The sequence below is a fragment of the Vigna unguiculata genome, chromosome 9, assembly GCF_037176805.1.
Source record: "Vigna unguiculata cultivar grain cowpea cultivar isolate G323 ecotype 2 chromosome 9, ASM3717680v1, whole genome shotgun sequence".
NCBI lineage: Eukaryota > Viridiplantae > Streptophyta > Magnoliopsida > Fabales > Fabaceae > Vigna > Vigna unguiculata.
The window spans coordinates 33,769,932-33,785,623 of record NC_140800.1 but is presented as its reverse complement, the minus strand read 5'-3'; the positions used below and the strand labels follow the sequence as shown (position 1 = coordinate 33,785,623).

The following is a 15,692-nucleotide window of genomic DNA, read 5'->3' as shown; positions in this document are numbered from 1 at the left end:
TTATAACCCTTAATTATGAAGTTTAGGGATTTTGTGTTCTTCGGTGCCTATGGTAATTTTTTTTTTAAGTTTTTAATTTATACAATGTTGCTTATTCAATTTAAGTGGTATGAGTTTTGTTATGTTTTGCACTGTGATAATTGTGATTTGGGAATATAAATTTTAGTTTTTCTAGATAGGCGAGAGGTGATAAATTTACATTAGAAAGATTATGATAAAAAGTAAAAAAATTGATTCTTTTTTTTAAAGAGGAAAGTTTATGATAAAGATGAAAAAAATGCATTTACATTAACTGAACTTGAGAAATTTCATGAAAACCAAGAATTCAAGACAATAAAAAACAAATCTCTAAAGTTTTTAGAGTTACATATAATGAATTTAAAAATTTATTAGAACACGATTTGGGTAAAACGACCTCAAATTTGCCAATACCACCAAATCAAATTGATGAGGTACGAAGGACTTATTTAAAATGGTATTCATGGTTTGGTATCATGATATAATAGCGAATGATAGTAATATTTTTTAAATTCTACTATTATGTGTGCTTGTTTTAAGCAGAGAAAATGAAGAGAAAAGATGAAGAATTTTTTTTTCTAACTAAAAACAAATTATATATAACAAATCTAATTTGGTACCCCTATATTTTTTGTCCAAGTTTCGCCACTGCAGTCACTGTTCATGGCCGTTAATGATTTAGACGGTGTTAGCAAAAAATGACCCAATTGAACAAAATTGATGAAAATTGGGACCTATTTAAACATAAAATCAAAATTAGAACTTATTTGAAAAAACTTGACAAAAATTGTAAGAGAAAGATATTTTAAGCTTTATATCACAATGCAATAAAAATAATGAAGTTAATTTAAAAGAGTAACTGGTGACGGTTTCTTAACTCCCTTGATCTAAAGAACCTAGTTTCAAAAAAATTTGTCATAGCCTACTTTTTTTATTTAATAAGAGTTTGTTGAACAAGAAACGCTAGTAAAAGCATAAATTTTCAAGTAGAATTAAATAAATTTTCAAGTATAATTTACTACAAAGAAAAATTATAAATAATAACTAATTTTATGACAAAAAGAATATGTTTAGAAATTAATTTTTGAATTAGAAATTAAATTAGAGATCAGTCCTTTTGAAAATAAGAATCTAGTAGTTAATATTAATGATAATCTAGAGAATAATTTATAAAATAAAAACTATTTTAATTACTAATTTAAAATTAAATATATAATTTTTTAAAATTATTTTAATTATCAATAAATATTAATTTGTAAATTAATATCTAAACGAGAGACAGTAGTATATATTTCCTACTCGATTTAAATAAAAAACCTAATTCGTCATTTGTTCTATTTTATGTTAGCTATCCAGCTATCTATTTAAAATACATATGTAGTTTTAAATAAAACTGTAGATGTTTATGGATACCGGATACCGTATACCGGATACCGATAAATATTTATAAAAAATATTTTATAAGATTTTAAAATAAAGTTAAAAAAATAAAAAATATAACATAAATTAAATATAAATTTAATTAATTTTAATATAATATAATATAATATAAAATTTAATTTTAATTAAACCAAATTCAATAAAATATAATTTTAATTTTTTACGTGTGTACAAATAACATAGTATGATATCCGTTTAACGATAGATATTAAAATACCAGTTATTCATTATCTATGAATGCGGTCGCAATTTTTTTTATGATATCTAAAAATACAAATATTTTTGTTATTTGTAATCATGATGTTAACTTGCATATTGATATATTCATATATCACGTTTCACAAATATAACACTTTGTTTATTTTAAAATTGATTAAAATCATTTAAAAATATGGCCTAAGTGAATAATGAAAGTAAAAAAAAAAAATGAAATTAAAACTATTAACATATATTTACAACAAGTAAAATTTCTATATTAAATTAACATTCATTCACTGCTAGAATAATATATATATATATATATATATATATATATATATATATATATATATATATATAATATCAAATAAATTTAGTTTTTATTTGGAAAAATCTCTCTAAAGTTTTTTAAAAAAATATTTGACTCCTTTAAATTTTTTGAGTCGAAGTAATTTTTTTTCTTAAAAAACATCATTTAGAAGGTAATAAAGTATAGATCAATCTTAATTTGAGATATAATTGTAGATTTGTCAAAAGTTGAGAAATTCTATCAAACTTTTAAACCAATTATCTCATTGGGATTAAATTTATGGCATTAGCTTCCATACCAATTATACTGTATTTCTTAGTTGAGGAACATATAATTGTTTTATACTAAACCAACTATTAGAGTTAAAATAAAAATTTACTCAAAATGTAAACGACTTCACAAATATTCACAAACATAAAGAGAATTAAAATGTTTTACATTTTAAAAAATAAAATAAAATGGTTTAGATAAATAAAAAAAATGAATATATTTTTATATTGTTATAACCTTTTATAATTTTTTATGATAAAATATTTATTGTCTAATTTAACTTAAATTTTATTATTTTAAGTTACACTTTAATATTTAAAGCTTTAAATACAACAAAATTATTTGTTTACATTTAACGTCAGAATTTAAATACCTACAAAATAATGTAATTTTATTTTAAAAAATTAATTAATATAATAGAAAACAAAATAAGGACAGTATGAATTGGGTGCCCTAACCCGAATTTGTCGAAGGCATACGCCATATTCCATAATAAGAGCAACCACTCTGTAAAACACAGTTATAACATTTTTCTCCTTTTTATTTTTCCTTAATTTAGTGTGTCTATATATTTGTGTATTATGATTTATACTGGAAAAAGTTATCTTAAAAATAAGTTTTATATTAAAATTTATTATATTATATAGTTTGGTTCTTGGGCTGATATTTTATAGAAGAAAATAAGTTTAATTTAAATAAAATAAGTAGCTTTCCAATTTCTTATTTTATATCTAACGCGCTAGCGTGTACATATAAAATAAGTAGCTTCACTAAAACGTCACAGACGTTTTCTAAAAAAGAAAGAGAAAATATTTTTATACTATTTAAAAGAAAAGAAAAATCTTTATACTTATTTATTTAAATTTAGAAATATGTATATTTATTTTCTGATAAACTTCCATTTCATGTATAATTACACTTGCATGATTTTTCTATTGAGGGAAAAATAGCAGAATGAGAGTGAACAAGATAAATTATGAAAAGGGTAAGTGTCCCCATCTACTCAATTATTTAGCTTTAATGGTATTAAATTTAAAATGTACAATAACATTTAATACAGTTCTTATTTTAGTCAAAGATTTGAAAATTATTTATTTTCTGTATTTAAATAATAAAATTTTATATTTACCTTTGTCTTATCTTATCTTCTCTTATTCCCCCAAATATGCAAAAATAACATTCTAAAATGATTAATATTTCCCTAATTAATATACATTTCTGTTTTTAGCAAAAACTTCTTTCTTTCGCTTTCTTTGTCCGAAGAAGACAATCAATTTTAATCATGATGAATAGGACTACTATACAAGTTTTCTTAAAAAATATATATATAATATAATTTAAAGGAATTATTATAATTTATAACAATCAATGTATACTTAATTTGTACTGGGTGCAAAAACTCTATAATGTGTTTACATGTATATTTTTATTTACCTTTTTCAAGAAATTAAATCAATGTTACATATTAATTTCAAGGAAATTTTTTACTTTCCATTACAACAAACCCACAATCCTTTAAATTTTAAAATAAAGAGTTAGAACATTTTTAAATTTACATTATATTTATACAAAATTAATATAATGTAAAATGATTAATATTTTTAAAATACAATTACCATTCTATCTTACATGTTTTTTCACCTTTTCACTTTTGCAACGTGCCTGAGTTTTTTTTTCTTTTTATCTTTTTCAAGGTGGATGCCATGCATCTCTACATTTTTAATGGACAATTTTGTTTAAAATATTTTCAATCAATATATAATTTTTTTTGACAAAATTATTCTTATATAATTTATATTAATTTTAAACAACACGTCTTAATTTAAAATATCTATTTAATCTATAATATTTATCGCGTCGTAAATATTTTTCTCAATTTTCCTCAAATCTCGTCATATTTCTCTTCATCGAAAGAACTAAAACTTTCACGTCTTTTGTCCGAAAATCAAATACAAGGTAAATGATCTCTCTCGGCAGCATGTGGGCCCCACTTTCATTTTCTAATTTCTCCACTATGGAATCTTTTTGTTTTTTATTTATTTATTTATCATCTTTTTAATTTCATCAATGTTAGAAGCTTACAGAAAAACTATAAGGTATCTTTTATTAAAAACAAAATAGAATTCTCATCTTTGTATACTTTTTATTCTCCTGTTAAAAAGCGAGAAGTATGTTCTCCTAATATTCTGGTCACCGGAATGTGAAAAATTATTTTTCTAATTTCATTCCAACTTATTTTAATATTTATTTAACTGAGTTTAACTACAGGTCGTATATCTTAAATGTCATTTAGTATTGAACTTTTCAGCTTTTAATTTCCAACAAGTAATTAATTACATATTTAAATAATGTAAAAAAATCAATATAATTAAATGTTAGATTTGACTTTTAAATTAATATAGTTTTTTTGTAACATTTTTTTTAAGTAGATGTTATTTTTTGATTTGAGAGCGTAGTTATTCATTTGGCGTTTGGTTGACCTTTCAAAGAAGGAGTGTGTCTCCCTCACTCCACAGCCACTACCACATTCATAAATTATTCCACGCTCATCACCCACATGTTTGTGCCACACGCCATCGTTCACACAGGAGCCAACAACACATAACCGCTTTTTGATTACTTTCATGCCAGAAACTGATGAAACTAAGACCAGACACCCACTTTCAACAGCACCCACTCTGCAACTAAGTCAACGACAACTATTTTCATTCTTGTGTGTGGAGCTTGCAAGCTTATTTGGAAAGTAGAAAAATCTCTTTAAGACTTTTCACAAGTTTAGTACAAAATCATTATTCCTTCACAAAAACATCATTTGCAGTACAATACCCACTACGTTGTTGTACTACATGCAGCGACACAGACCCAAAGTGTCTTCTAAGGTTAGCTAGCTTTTGCTTCCAATGACAATTATAAATTCCGCGTTTCCCCTTTCAATCTTTACCTCCCTCCATTCTTTTCTACCTCTCTTTCTTCTTCTGCGTCGTCGTTTTTGTGGCTTTCTTTGCACGCGCTTAGTTATTCTCGCCGCTTCGTAATTCAATTCAAGCACTGGTCCCTGTCACCACCGAGAGATTGAATTCTCCATCATTGAAATTTCTATACGCAACTGAGTCGTAGTGAGGTAACATATTTGACCCTGTTTCATCTTTCACTCATCACTGCTTTTTTTTCCTTACGTGGCATCAAATATTTGAACCGTGGAACCCGATTCCGATTCACTTTCTTCTGCTATTTTCTATACAAAGCTTCCACCTTTCTTTATATATTTTTGTTCTTGTGAACTGTTTTAAAATTATTTTTCTGATTTTACTCTATTTGTTTTGTCGGAATCACGAACCTGTAATAAATCTTGTTTCTTTATATGTTGTCCGCAACCTGGTTTGTCAAGCAATCATTGAATATTGCTTTTATCCTCTCTCTCTCTCTGATTGAGTGCCTCTTGTCCCGTTTTCGTTTCTTTGGTGACTGATCATTCAATCAGGTTTGAGGATTTAATGAATCCAATGGGTACTAATGCAACAAGCAACGAAGAACTCAAGGAGATTGAGAATCTCGGAAGAGAAGATATTGAAGAGGCTCCGGTTGTGCCTGATGACGTGAGTGGAATAGCACCATGGCCAAAACAGATTACAATTCGGGGACTGGTGGCTAGCTTTCTGATTGGAACAATTTATAGTGTGATTGTGATGAAGCTGAACCTCACAACTGGGTTAGTCCCCAATCTCAATGTCTCAGCTGCTCTCCTTGGTTTTGTGTTCATAAGAGCTTGGACTAAGATTCTTGCGAAGGCCAAAATTGTTTCAACGCCATTCACTAGACAGGAGAATACCGTAATCCAGACTTGTGCGGTCGCTTGCTATAGCATCGCGGTAGGAGGTGGGTCGGTCTTTTCCAATTGAACTTTTAACTTGTGTTTGTGTAAATGATAGTGTGTGTGTGTGTGTATTGAACTGAACTTGTGTAACTGTAGGTGGTTTTGGGTCTTACCTCTTGGGTTTGAATAGGAAGACATATGAGCAAGCAGGGTTTGATACAGAAGGGAACAATCCTGCGAGTACTAAGGAGCCTGGAATTGGATGGATGACAGCCTTTCTCTTTGTCACCAGCTTTGTTGGGTTGTTGGCGTTGGTTCCCATTAGAAAGGTATTTCATTTAGTCATATGATGTTTCACATGGTCATTGAATGCAAGTACTTGTCCAGATGTTGTTCTTTTGTAAGTTGATTTGTCTTGTCCTGTCATTTTGAAGTGGCGGTCTCACTTTTAAGGATTTTGGTTCTGCTTGACTTGAGTGGAGGTGCTGATAAGTTTGTGTAATTTAACAGATTATGATAATAGACTACAAATTAACTTATCCAAGTGGAACTGCCACTGCTGTTCTTATCAACGGGTTCCATACTCCTAAAGGAGATGCGATGGCCAAGTATGAACATGTTTTGTCCTACTGCTATTTTCAAGTTAGACAAGTGAGTGTTTATTAGAGCTCGACCAATTCAACTTTTGCAGAAAGCAGGTTCATGGTTTCTTGAAATTTTTCTCAGCCAGTTTCTTCTGGGCTTTCTTTCAATGGTTTTACACGGGTGGAGATAGTTGTGGATTTGTTCAGTTTCCCACTTTTGGATTGAAAGCATGGAAAAATTCGTATGCTCCTTTGTCTTTATTCAAGTAGGAATAGTCTCTGAACCCTGAAATAATTGCTCCTGGTTTCTGATTAAAGCGCTTCAACTTGGCAGATTCTATTTTGATTTCAGCATGACCTATGTCGGAGCAGGAATGATCTGTTCCCATCTTGTAAATTTATCCTTGCTTCTGGGTGCTGTGATTTCATGGGGCATTATGTGGCCGTTAATCCGGGGACTAAAAGGAGAATGGTTTCCCTCAAGTATACCAGAAAGCAGCATGAAGAGTCTCAATGGCTATAAGGTCTAAATTTTGCCAGAATTTGTATCAAAGCTATGTACTATTTATATTTATTTTAGTTCATCCAACTTTTAAAGCCTTGATTTTTATTTTTACCTTTTTTTCATTTTGTTGCTGCAGGTTTTTATTTCCATTGCATTGATTCTTGGTGATGGGCTTTACAATTTTGTCAAAGTCCTCTATTTCACTGCCACCAATATCCACGCCTCCGTGAAAAGGAAAAACCTTAATACATGTAAGTAATCTCCAAGTCTTACTAATCACAGCTTTTTCCCATATAAAAACAATTGCTTTCATCGTCTCAGCAGACCACCAGCAAAAGAAAAAGAGTAACATAATCAAAGGCATATGAACAAACATTTACACTTTTTCTGTTGTGTCTATGCATGTGTCTGTGTTTGAAAATCTAATATCTTTGGCTCTGCAGTTTCAGATAACCAGAAACCGGTACCTATGGATGATCTTAGAAGGAATGAGGTGTTTGCAAGAGAGAGCATACCCATATGGTTGGCATGTGCTGGGTACATTTTGTTCTCCATCGTTTCTATCATTGTGATCCCTTTGATGTTCCCGCAGTTGAAGTGGTATTACGTGGTGTTTGCGTATCTTTTCGCACCCTCTCTGGGCTTCTGCAATGCGTACGGTGCAGGCTTAACAGACATGAACATGGCCTATAACTATGGGAAAGTGGCTCTCTTTGTGCTTGCAGCCTTGGCAGGAAAAAGTGATGGTGTAGTAGCTGGACTTGTGGGGTGTGGTCTGATAAAATCCATTGTCTCCATTTCATCTGATCTGATGCATGATTTCAAGACTGGCCATCTCACTTTCACTTCCCCTCGTTCAATGCTTCTAAGCCAAGCAATTGGGACAGCAATAGGCTGTGTTGTTGCTCCTCTCACATTCTTCCTTTTCTACAAGGCTTTTGATGTAGGAAACCCAAATGGGGATTACAAGGCACCGTATGCAATCATTTATAGAAACATGGCAATTCTTGGTGTGGAAGGCTTTTCTGCCCTTCCTCTGCACTGTCTCCAACTCTGCTATGGATTTTTTGCATTTGCCATAGCAGCCAACTTGGTCAGAGATCTTGGCCCCAAAAGGGTTAGGAATTGGATTCCACTTCCAATGGCCATGGCTGTTCCTTTCCTAGTTGGTGGTTACTTTGCCATTGACATGTGCATGGGTAGTTTGGTTGTGTTTTTGTGGCACAAACTACACAGAAGTGAAGCAAGTTTGATGGTTCCTGCTGTTGCTTCTGGTTTGATTTGTGGAGATGGATTGTGGATTCTTCCTTCATCGATTCTAGCTTTGTTAAAAGTTCGTCCACCAATCTGCATGAGCTTTCTGGCATCCAGTGCCAGTTAGAACTTCACAATACCATTCAAATATATCTAGAATAGATACCATGAAACAGATGCAATCAAGCTTAGTAGTTGCTACCATGATTATTATCAATTACATTCATAAAATTCAGCTCTTAGATCTTGAGCCATGTAAATATTTTGACACACTTCAATCTCTCAGCACAAATGTGTAAGAGTGAACATCTTCAAAATTTAAGCATATAACTCTACGCAAGTATGTCAAATTTTGAATCTTTTAAGCTGTCGGCTTTTGGAACAACGTCTGAAAACTGCTGTCATAGTATTTCTAATATGTTTTTTTATATTTAAGCATTCGTATAGGAAATTATGGTTTTTTTTTCTTTCTGCGCAAATACTTAAAATAGAAAATGAATAAAAAATAAGATAAAAATGATAGTTTTTTTTATTGGAAAAAGGATAAATAGTGTTACTAATTGCACCTCCTAAAACGTTTGAGTTCGCCCCCATTGTTAGTTTGTTTTCTATTTCAGCTTAACAAAGAAAGGGCCTACTTTTTTTGCTATACGAACTACCCAGAATATACATTTTCACCTCTCAACTACAAGTCTTGTACTCCATCCAAAACTAACTCAAACTCATACATTATTACAGGCACACACACACGTGTACCTTAAATACATGGTCAAATAATCAGAGTTTAAACAAACACTAAATTTAATTATCGTTTTTTAATTTATGTCGCAAAGCATAAAACAAGTCCATGTACTTTTTTTCATCTTGCTTTGCCATTGCCTTATTAGTTGCCTTACACTTGAAAATATCTTTTAGGTCCAAGTAGAACCAGTATCCCAACACATCCTTGATCCAAATTGAGGGAGTGAACACTAAAGAAGAAGTATGATGGTATGTTGGCAAGAGAATGTCCTATATTTACAAGGCTAAGGTGAAGAAGAATGGAAGCCACTACCGTTGCATTTGGGGTAAGGTTACAAGGCCTCACGGTAACAATGGTGTTGTTCGTGCTAAATTCAAGTCAAACCTTCCTCCCAGATCAATGGTAATTATTTAATTCCAAAGTAAGTCTGAGTATCGGATTTTAAGTAAGTCTGAGTATCGGATTTTAAGTGTTTGCTAAGTGTATTTAATTTTGACTGGGTATCGAAGCATATCGAAGGAGATCAGAGCAGATTGGAAGAAATAGGCTTTTTTGTAAAAGGGGGTCACTTTGACCAAGAATTTGTAAAAATGAGTCCGTTGAAATTTTTTTGCAAAATAGGGTCAAGTCGTCTTGGTGGAGGACGACTAGTGGAGGACGACATTAAAGGTGAAGTCGTCCTCCACCGTGCCGGTTTCTTTTTTTTTTTTTTCAAAAAGTGAAACCGTGCTCTCAGAAGCCGGTTTCTATATATTTTGAAAGTGAAGTCGTCCTTAGGCCTGACGACTTCACTTTTTGGTTTTTTTTTTTTTTTTTTTTTTTTACACATTCAGCTTTATATATATATATATATATATATATATATATATATATATATATATATATATATATATATATATTTTATTATATATTATTTATTTTTTTTTTAAATATTTGTTTACAGTAGAAAAATAAAGTGACATCCTCAATGGCAATTTTTTCGACAGTTTCTTCTGATTTGGTCAAAACGTTCTCTACTTCTTCGTTTGATTTTATAAATTTAGTATTTTATTAAATGATACTTGATAGTTAGTAGACTAACTAAACCACAAATAAAATAAACATTAACAAATTAAATATTCAAATATAATTATCGAAGGATTTTTTAATATTTTTTTAATTTGTATCATTTTATCTTCTTAATTTTGTATTAAGGTTTAACGATTAAGTATTTTAAAATTTTTTAAAAACTATTTTTCATATTTTTACTTAAATAAATATTTAACAAAAACTAAATAATATATAATTAAATATATATATATATATATAAAGCTGAATGTGTAAAAAAAAAAAAAAAAAAACAAACAAACCAAAAAGTGAAGTCGTCAGGCCCAAGGACGACTTCACTTTTAAAATATATAGAAACCGGCTTCTGAGAGCACGGTTTCGCTTTTTGGAAAAAAAAAAAAAAGAAACCGGTACGGTGGAGAACGACTTCACCTTTAATGTCGTCCTCCACCACGACGACTTGATCCTATTTTGCAAAAAAAAATTCAAACTACCCTTTTTTACAAATTCTTGGTCAAAGTGACCCCTTTTTACAAAAAAGCCGAAGAAATAGAAGGAGATGAAAGGAGATATGAACAGATAAAAGGAAATCAGAACAATTCGAAGGAGAACGCTTAAGATCGAAGGAGATTGGAGGAATCAAAGGAGATGGTTCACATGCATGAGACGTCGCAAGTTTCGTAGGCAATTTCACTGTCTTCTATGACACTCCTTCTTCAAAGGTAAAATCATTTCTCAAACTGGGGAGGTGTTTGAAGGTTTGGATTGAAGAAAGAATCACAAAAAACAAAGAGACATTTGTGTTGCGCTTGTGTTCTATGATGTTGGAAGATGGCAGGTGTAGAAGATTGAGGAGATGAGGCGACTACAAATTAAGGTTAAGAAAAAATTTCTTTTAATGTGGGTTGGGTTGGGTATCCACGAAAATTTAATTTGATACCCGTACACGCCCATTTATATCCGTATCTACTCGTATAATTTTATTCAATTAATTCGAATAAAAAACATCGTCACTCGAATCCTTATTTTTTCTTTCGGGTTTCTCGGTTTCGGGCAAATTGAATAATTTTGCTCACCCTTACTTGAAAACACTAGAGATGAAGAAACACTCCTTTTGAATCACATAAAGGATGATCAACTTTTCTAGTAACAATAGTAACACGCAATCTCCCAATAACCCACTTAGGAAAAATTATCCCTCTACCCACACTAGGATTTTCAAAGCAATTTTTAAGAATGCTCAAAGAAACACTTTGCAGTCACAACACTTGAACTCTAATTCTTAAAAAGGTGATTTTAGAAGAGGAAAATAGTTATATTTAAAGAGGTATGAAAACTAGGTCAAGAAGCTGGAAAGACAAATTCAAAACTGCCAAAAGATAATCGATTATCACTTATGATAATCGATTATCCATAAAGATAATCGATTATTCGAGTGAGTTTTCTAAAATTGAACACAACTTAGATTATTCTAGTGAGTTTTCTAAAATTGAACACGACTTAAGATAATCAATTATCCTGTGTGATAATCAATTAGTACAATGAATTTTACAAAAAATAAAAGGATCCTAGATAGATTTAGAGCTGACTGCTGTTTCTAAACTAATTTAAACTATTCAAAACATAATTAACTTATTACAAGAAAGCTTTAAGAATCAATTAACTTGTCTTCAAAATATACGTTATGGGTTGAAGTAGATAAATTATAAGGTGAAGTTAAAAATGTTTGTCTACAATTTGCTTGAAATTCCTTGTCATTATCAAAACCTTTTGAACTTAAATCTTCCTCCTTTGCCAACACATTCACGATGGTGATGTAAGTTTGAGTTTTCCTACATTCTTAATTCAATTATAAATAAAACTACTCTACATGATATTAAAACTTGAAAATTGTAGTTATTAATAATAATAATAATAATAATAATAATATTATTATTATTATTATTATTATTATTATTATTATTATTTTAGGAGAGCCCAAAGGGTTAATAAGATAAGTGTTGAAAAAAAATTACTTAAAAGAGCTTTATTAAAAAGATGTTTTAACTATTATTTTAAAGGAATGAGCATATATTTTATTAAAAAGAAATTTTTAAGTTGATTTTGAAATTTTAATTTATTTTTAATTTCTAAACTAATTTTTCTTTTTTTATGCTAAAAAATATATAATGTTAATTTAAATTATTTATACATCTGAAAAATGAATAAATATAATTATATATAAAAGAGGTAAAATTAAATGTTGACGATAAATATATTAAGAGAAACAAAGCTGTCAACTATTGTTAAAAAACTTTTTAGTTCATATAAAAATAAAACCTAGCAAGATAAGATTTTATTATCAATTCTAATATTTTTGTAAAATTAAAGAGAAAAGGTTTCTCATTAATAAAAATTAAATTTTGTGACCCATTAAATATAATATTTTCTCTCTTATTAAATTATAAACAAATGTCTTATTATTATTATTATTATTTCTCTTCCTCCTTCCTTTTTCTATATTCTTGATTTCAACATTATTATAAAAAGAATAAGATTTGATCTCAACATTACTATAAAAAAAATAAGATATTTAATTTTCGATGATGATATTGAACATGAACGATTTTCCATTTAAGCTCCTAGAATTTCCTTTACATTACTTTTAATAAAATATATTTTCATTCAAGTATATTTAATTTATACGTACCCACAACTTCTCCGTATGTTTCATTCTTCATATATAAATACTTTTTTTTTTCCATAACACAATGAATCAGTTAATGTGGGCTAACAGCGGCAGTGCCAATAAACAGTTGTTATTGGGCCTAAATAAAATCCAAATTCGCAGGTTTCGGAGGGTTTCTAGAGATTCTTATAAAATCCCTAAAAACCCAATTCTCTGAAAGTAGGGTTACGCCGCACCGCACCGCAGTGTTGCTGTTGTTTCGTGTGTTAGCTGCAGCTGCGAAGATGGTGAAGGGACGTCAAGGAGAGCGCGTCAGGTATGCTTCTTTCATTCACACAGGCTTGTGCCCATCGCTAAAGTTTACCTTCTATCTTCAACACTTAATTTTTCTTTTTCTTTTGAAACTCCAATCACAATCTCGAATTCGTTTATCCTAGTTCTAAAACCGGATGTTCCTGTTTTTGTTCATTGTCTGCATCGTTGATTGTTATTTTACCCACTAGGGTTCTTGGAAGTTGAAGGGATTTTGGGTTATTGATGGTTGTTAGAATTGGAATGTTGTTGGTGCTACAGATTTAACGGGTTTTATGGAATGGATTTCTTTGAGACAATAAGAGAAAGATAGATAAGGGATTTTTCTTTCCCAGCCGTTGCCCTTGTCAGAGATATCCTTTTTTTTCTTTAAATAGCGAAATATTGCCCTTGTCACACATCTGCTGTCACTGAATTTCTATCTCTTAGTCCGTGGTCTGTCTTCCCTTTCCATGCTCCTACTACCAAGGGATCCCCGATGCATTACCTTAAGCCTGACAAAGATAGCATGTTTCACTTTCCTTTTCATTAGAAACAAAACGATTTGATAAAATGATTTGAATACATGTTTTGCTTTTGTATTGATTCAGATGTTATTTGCTGCGTATATAGTTATTTTCATATACATCCATTCCTCATTCCTCAATCACTGCATGACTTTTAGTTGAAATTAACACCGCTACTTTTTTCCTTTTGTTTTAGGCTCTATGTGAGAGGTACAGTCCTTGGATACAAAAGGTAAATGCTTCTTGCCCTGTTAATTTTATTTTCATTTTGCTTTGCCATTGCCTTATTAGTTGCCTCACACTTAATATCTTTTAGGTCCAAGTCAAACCAGTATCCCAACACATCCCTGATCCAAATTGAGGGAGTGAACACCAAAGAAGAAGTAGGATGGTATGCTGGCAAGAGAATGGCCTATATTTATAAGGCTAAGGTGAAGAAGAATGGAAGCCACTACCGTTGCATTTGGGGTAAGGTTACAAGGCCTCACGGTAACAGTGGTGTTGTTCGTGCTAAATTCAAGTCAAACCTTCCTCCCAGATCAATGGTAATTATTTGACAACGTTGTTACTATCAAGTCGCTTATTTTATTGGTATTTGAAGTTTTTGAGTTTTTGATGCATTGCAGGGAGCACGGGTTAGAGTGTTCATGTATCCAAGTAACATCTGAGGTAATTAGGTTGTCATTTTTGTCTTTTTGCTTGATATTTCGAAACATTTCTTTTTATATTTTCATGGTTTTGTAATTGATGGTTATGTAATTGGGTGGACTTCACCTTTAAATCTCAGATGTGGTTCTTTACTGAGTATTAGATTTATCAGATTTTAAGTGTTTGTTAAGTGAATTTAATTTTGACTGAGCTGCATAGCTTAATTTCGTTGCAGTGTAGTTTAATTTTTATTGGTGCAAGGGAGAGAAGTATGATTGATTGATGAAAATATTATTTTCCCTTTAACTATTTAGGTAGAACAACGGATTAACTATATACTCTAACCTATATAGTTGTGGTTCTTCATAGCAAAGCAAATATTTTATTGCGTTTATGAATAATTGTTCTTAAATTTTAGTTGGCTTAGATTATAGGCCTTGTAGTTTTATTTATTATTTTCAAAATTAAATTGTATTTGAAAGTATAATAATCGTAATAATGTTAAGGAAAATAATTATTTCGTAGTGGATTATGTTTCCATTATATTACTTTTGGTAGGATTGACATCTGTACCTTAAACGTGATACAGGAAGAAAGCTTTAACCTTTTCTCCAATATTAATGATAAACCTTCTCACGAATAGAGTTGGGGCACTTCTTTTTCCTCACTGAAGGATTTCTTTGCATCTCAAAATTTTCATGAACTCTAAAATAACTTTTAAACTTGTATCTAATCTGCACTTTAAAATGGATTTCAAAAAAACAAAAAAGCATGTTCAGAAAGTTATTTGATTTCGAAATTCAGATGAAAAATCACCGGATTTATATCCATCGATTAAGAAAAATATATATATACATATATATATATATAAATTTTTCTTTATTTTTTTTTCGTTTTTATCAATGTTAATTTTAATGTTTTTAGATTTTTTTAATTTTATTTATATTTATTTTTATAGTATATATTAATTAAATTAAAAAAATATAACTACATATTTTAATTTTGAGTTTCAAAAAAATATATAACTATATATATTTTGTTCTAAATTTTATTTAAAGGTTAATTTTTTCAATTCTAATTATTTTTTTCTTTAGTTTATTTATTTTATTTATTATTTACTCTTTTTATGGTCTATTTTTTTAAAAATTTATTATTTTTCTTAATACATATTTTAAAAATAATATAAACTATTAATATATATATATATATATATATATATATATATATATACATTAAATTCGTTAAATATGTTGTCAAACTGACTAAGAACTGGTAATTAGTTTTGCATAACATATAAACTCGTTCATGTCATTATAGGATGTACTTGCATTTAGTCATTAAAATTCTAAGCGCTAAGGGCTTATGTACCTAGGCAG

At 29.8% G+C, this 15,692-nt stretch overlaps 2 protein-coding genes across 3 annotated transcripts; both read left to right on the top strand.

The window, feature by feature from the left end:
* The first annotated feature begins 4,810 nt into the window (after window positions 1-4,810).
* YSL3 (YELLOW STRIPE like 3) lies at window positions 4,811-8,778 on the top strand. 2 transcript variants are annotated; one of them, XM_028086843.2, is made up of 8 exons: window positions 4,811-5,357; window positions 5,718-6,112; window positions 6,207-6,379; window positions 6,561-6,658; window positions 6,742-6,876; window positions 6,969-7,158; window positions 7,276-7,390; window positions 7,583-8,778. In XM_028086843.2, the coding sequence occupies exons 2-8, from the start codon at window positions 5,731-5,733 to the stop codon at window positions 8,518-8,520; spliced, it is 2,031 nt and encodes a 676-aa protein (XP_027942644.1). In that variant the 5' UTR covers window positions 4,811-5,357; window positions 5,718-5,730; the 3' UTR covers window positions 8,521-8,778. The 2 variants fall into 2 exon arrangements, with proteins under 2 accessions (XP_027942644.1, XP_085522568.1); XM_085666442.1 differs by lacking the exon at window positions 4,811-5,357 and having other exon boundaries at window positions 5,426-6,112.
* A 4,149-nt stretch (window positions 8,779-12,927) lies between these two features.
* On the top strand, window positions 12,928-14,605 carry LOC114196258 (large ribosomal subunit protein eL33y). The gene is made up of 4 exons (XM_028086845.2): window positions 12,928-13,166; window positions 13,865-13,900; window positions 13,985-14,213; window positions 14,295-14,605. The coding sequence occupies exons 1-4, from the start codon at window positions 13,135-13,137 to the stop codon at window positions 14,334-14,336; spliced, it is 339 nt and encodes a 112-aa protein (XP_027942646.1). The 5' UTR covers window positions 12,928-13,134; the 3' UTR covers window positions 14,337-14,605.
* Window positions 14,606-15,692: the final 1,087 nt, after the last annotated feature.